General features: G+C 43.7%; 1 protein-coding gene across 1 annotated transcript in view; it reads right to left on the bottom strand.

The window, feature by feature from the left end:
• Positions 1-1,345, bottom strand: part of IL12RB2 (interleukin 12 receptor, beta 2) — a 20,242-nt gene extending 18,897 nt beyond the window's left edge. Inside the window, 2 exon segments of the mRNA XM_009320656.1 lie at positions 239-353; positions 1,039-1,345. Of these exon segments, the coding sequence (XP_009318931.1) occupies positions 239-353; positions 1,039-1,345 (422 nt within the window).
• Between the last annotated feature and the right edge of the window lie 4,082 nt (positions 1,346-5,427).

Raw genomic sequence — 5,427 nt, 5'->3', positions numbered from 1 at the left:
GAACCCAGAAGGAGCCAAACTGCTGCGGTGCAGCACACACAAAAATGAACAGAAAAGGGGTTTTAACTGCTCCGGTTGGCTTCTGTGATCATGGCAGCCTTGGATTGACTTATTCATAAACCACCTTTTTCGTGTGCTTTGATAAGGGTAAATCTTCAATAAACAGTGTAAAAATAAAAAAAAACCCTCTAAGACACAATTATAGGTATTAAAGAACCTACATCCCTGAGTTACTTACTGTATTACATATGTGGTGCTGATGTATGTGAGCCTTCCTTTATCCCAGGTGCAGGTGGGCTGGCCATCTGTCCCATACTGGATACACGACACATTGCTTGGCTCATCCGGAGGATCTTAAACAGATATTCTTATCAGAGTCTTCCTTAAAGATGTTGATAGGAGACATTTTAAGAAATGCTAGGTTTGTGTTGATTTTTTTTTTAAAGAGTTTATGGACAAGTAAGTGCAAAATATTCAGGCTGATAATTTTTATATGTGAAAATAGCTGAGACTATGATGATCTCTGCAGCCTGTTGAGACCTCTGACACTTGAGCGAAACCCCAGTGACTTTACAAGGGTGCCAGATAAATACAAGTGCTTAACAGCTCTCTGGACTGGGCACCACAAGCTTTGCTGAAGGAATCAACCATTATTCTTTTTTTTTTTTTTAAAAAAAAAAAAAGCAGCACTGATACAGCAGACGACTGCTGCAGCAGCATCAGCTCATCAGGCTAGAAGAAAATCTAAAATTTCCTTAGAATTTTTCTTGCAAGTCCCCTGTGTCCTGGAGAGACTGGTGGGTGTCGGGGTAGAACAGGAGGGAGTATGATGTTTGCTCTGAGCAGGCATTTTTATTTAGCATCTCTCTGTTTATCAATAACAGAGTTGCACAGTCCCATCCAGGAATATTTCAAATACAAAGATCCACTAAAAGACAGCACCTTTTCTGGAAAAGGCCACCCACTGCTAGTTTCTAACACGTCTCAGATGTACCACAGGAAATTTTTAAGAACAAGGGATAAGTAAATTCTCCTTACTTCCAGATTCTATATCGATTCCACAAATGAGTTTTTTCTTGTATTCACAAACTATTTTGCACGTAAACATGTGTTTGCCATATGTATGGACTAGAAACTTGGTGCTTACTGAACTGCTGTAATTGCTAATTAGTTCAGAGCTGTTAAAGAAAATAGCTATCCTGCACTGCTCAGTGTGTTGCAGGGGTTTCAGCTGGCATGAGAGGGTGATCCTGGTTCCAGGCTGGACATGAGAAGCAGTGTTAGCAGTCATATTCCCTTTGTCACATATTTCTGCAGCGCCACGGGGAAGTTTGCTAGCAGTCATGTTCCCTTTACTGCATGCTTCTGCAACAGAATGGGAAAACAAACCTGTAACACAGATATATCACTTATCTGGCACAACATGCTGCGCTCGAGGAAGACAGTCTCCCCAGATTTATAATGCAAGAATTCCTGCCTCTGCATAGTAGCTCATGGGATATTGCTGTGCCCAGTCTTCACCGATCTGATTAACTGGGATCAGAAACCAAGGGCTAGCTACCAGACATCATACAAAAAAGCACAAGCCCAGGCAAAATCTATCAGAACTCTTTTTTCTTTGTTTAAGGAAATATCTGTGTTTCAGTAAAGCGGTGGCAGGCATGTTTCTACTGAAGAGACAAGCAACATTTTCTCTGACTCGTAGAGACCTCCCCTTGCATGTTAGTCTCTTTTCAAAGTGGCACAGGACACAGACAGGGGACAGGCGATCCTGTACACGAGCACTCACTCGCTGGCAGGCTCCAGGACACTTGCGCTGGGAGCGAACAAGCCGAGCAGCAGCAGAAGATAAGGGAAAATGCTGGAGTACCTTTTCTCCTTACTTGGGAGTTCTGAAAGTCTTTGTGGAAGCTAACTGTAGAGGTGCTTTCCCATGTAACCAACAACAGCTCTACCTTGAACTAAACCAAATAACCTCCCTGCATAACTTACTAGCAACTATTTGCAATATACTACATACACAAACGGAACAGGCTTGCAGCACCAATTATGCATAAACATATGCCCAAGCTGCCAATGCCTGAGCATATATGATTCTGTATTTGCCTCTTTTGCTGAGAGCCAAGGCTGTAGCCCTGCCCGCGGTGACTCCCAGCCGTGCAGCCAGCGTGCGGAGCCCTGCCAGACCAGACACTGCTGCCCACAGCCTGTCCAGACTATGAAGGACAAGGTGCATTGCCATGGAGAGTGGGAGGACACTCAGCAGTAGCAGCAGATCAAGGAGTTCTTAAGGAACATACAGTATAAACCTAGTCAAGCATCAATTTTTGCTCTCTCTAATAAGAAAGATGTTTATTAGTATACCACACAGAAGCTGAAAAAAAAACCTAATCAGCCTGAGTGCTTCTTTTAAGTGATAATTGCTATGTAGGGGGAAAAAAAAAATCTTACCTGCTGTGAAATACACCAACAACCAAATTGCTGCGGGCACAATCCACGCAAATAGCATTTTGCTTCCTATAGAGAAATGAATACCTTTTACCAGTTCCTAAAAAGCAGGAAAATAATTTACAGATATTTGTATTTTACTATTTTACAACTTCAGAAAATCCAGAATGCTTATTTCACGAGACCTTTCTAATTAACATTCTCTGCTAATGCTGCTAAGTTGTGATTCTCGAGACCCTATCGTAAGTAGCAGCTGATTTCTAGATAGTTCTCCCTAGAGACAGGCACAAGAGCTAGGGGAATGGCAGAATTATGGGTAGTTTAAAACTCTGTGCTTTAGAAAAATAAATATTTGCTCCCTTCCCCCCAAAAGACCCCCTGCAAGCCCAGACCCAAAACTCTTACTGTGAAGGACAACAAGAACAAACCATCAGTACCCCTCATGCTGTTTCTCCCCAAGATACGGTTTGCATGCCACACTTCAGCACAGCCCACACTCTCCTGAAATCCTGCACCCTCTTTTGGATGGAGCAGCCCCATTTATGTACCCCATGAGGACCCTCGTGTGCTCTTCATCAGGTCTGTGCTCAGACTTCATACAGATGACCCCAAATCCAAGTGAATTGATCTCATCCCAGATGACTAACACAGCCTCAAGATTCCCAGACCTGAGTACAGCTCATAAAATTTTGGCTAAGACCTTGGGAACTAGCAATCTTACAATTTCTTTAGACTACTTTCCAAAAGGAAAGCCATCCCACACAGCTTATTTATGACTATTTAACTCTACCCTAACGGACAAAGCTCCAGACACACGCAGTAAGCACACTGTTAATGACACAACCAAACAAAACAGCTTTGAAATGTTTTAAACTCCACGGGATTGCTTAAAAATTCTGTTCAAATGCAAACCTATGTTTACTAGATAAAACCCACACTCCAGTACTGGAAGTTATGGATACAAACATTTTACACAAATTATTCAAAGTCAGCCTGAACTAAGCTCAGTATTTTCCCATACATTTTGCAACCAGATTAAAAACTATTTCCTTTTTCACCCTTCCCCTGCAGAACTACAGGGTCAGTGAGAATATATTAGATACTTCAGAAGTGAATACACCAACAAGCACTTTGTATAACTCCTGACCTGTCACAGAGATGCAGCTATTTTAATAACTTGATGCCATATTGGAAACAAACTACTATAAAGTGAAACTTCAAATCCTGACTGCTTTTCATGCCTTCTTGGATGGAGGCATGGGCACTTCCATGGGGATGCATTGCACAATACAGTCTTTGCTACATGTATATTAATATAAAAACAACAAAAAAAGTTATTTCAGGTTGTTTCTATATAACGAGATGGGACCCACTCCACATTTTTTAAGTGAACCGATACCTGAGGTGAATGTGAAATACATAAGATCTGCCAAAATGCATATTAACACCGTGTTTTATTTAAATCCAGATGTTCTTCAGACTGAAATGTTAAGCCTTGCTGCAGTGCCTCAGCTTTACACAAAGACACTTCATGCGGTGCCTTCTGTAGGTGATTAGTAACTGCAAGGATGAGCAATCACAGCACCAAGGTTCTTCAAGTAAATGCTCTGCCTTCCAATAAACTGAAATTTCCCAGTGACTGTGTAAACATCCTTCAGACAGCTTGCTCTCTGACAGCAAAACTGTACCCAAAATACTTGAGTCAATAGACAAAAATAGTCTCTCTTCAAATAATTTTCGTCAGTGGTTTACTTAGGTAAGTGCTAGACAATTTATGCAGCATCATATGAGTGCAGCAGAGTATATAAACTGTGAACAGAGTAAAATATGAGAAAATAATGAGAAATAACCTTCAGCTTAGAGCAAAGATATATATGGAAAACTTTTTTTTTAAGAAGAAAAAATCTCCAGATTCCACATCAATGAAGGAAAATAGTATTGCTGGGCATGGGTTAAAGAAAATATAAAGGACATTGTCCTGGTAAGTACAAGGTAGAGGAGTTCACAGAGTAGGAGATCATGCATGTTTATGCATATTTATCTCTATGAAATCTCAGTTGAAAACACAAGAGCTACTTACCGTACATTTTGATTACCTATGGGTTCGCCATAATGGCTGTTCACAGCAGCCAACTCAAGTTCTTAAATGAAATCACTTGTAAAGTACACAAGCTCTGTAGTTTGCTTTTAACCAACCTTTAATGCCCTTGCCCCCACTTCTCCCTAAAAAAGCTCCACACAAAGCAGGTGTCTGATCTAAAGGTCTTACACAGAACCCGCAGGAACAACTGACCAACGCCAGTGGAAAGAGGAACGTTTCTCACTGTTACATTTCACCCAGAAAAAAACCGTTATTTGTACCCAAACTGCGCTGTTGCTTACATATTGCTAATAACACTAGCTGCATTTTTAGGGAAACTTCCCACTGTTGGCAGGCTTGCGGGTGCTGCTCTGGCTGCCCCAGCTGCCCCAGGCCCAGCGAGGACGGCAGCACCCCGCGCTCTCGGGCTGGGGAACCACAGCCTTGGTGCCATCCCACCCGAGGTCAGCGACTCTTCACCAGAGCTACTGAGCGTGAGGTATTTAGTAAGACCTCAGCATATGAAGGAAAGGGACGGCGTTATTTCTAGAGGACGGTCCTACAGTGCTGCGCTCCCTTAGGAGGCTCTGTCCCAGTGAGCAGCGAGCATCCTAAGGCAGGCAGCATCCCAAGGCAGCGAGCATCCCGAGGCAGTGAGCATCCCGAGGCAGGCAACGAGCATCCCGAGGCAGCGAGCATCCCGGGGCAGGCAGCATCCAGAGGCACCGAGCACCCCGGGGCACCGAGCACCCCGGGGCACCGAGCACCCCGGGGCACCCATCCGCGGGATGCTGCGTTTCCCAGCGCACCGCCAACTTGCTGCCCGCGACGGACACCTCGGGCTGGCGCCCAGCGCCCCGGGGATCGCTCCTCAGGACGGAAAAGCCGCAGTGGGTGGG

This window comes from Pygoscelis adeliae, unplaced genomic scaffold, assembly GCF_000699105.1.
Source record: "Pygoscelis adeliae isolate BGI_AS28 unplaced genomic scaffold, ASM69910v1 Scaffold402, whole genome shotgun sequence".
Lineage (NCBI taxonomy): Eukaryota > Metazoa > Chordata > Aves > Sphenisciformes > Spheniscidae > Pygoscelis > Pygoscelis adeliae.
Note: the sequence above shows the minus strand (reverse complement) of the source record. Positions and strands in the feature narration are given on the sequence as shown.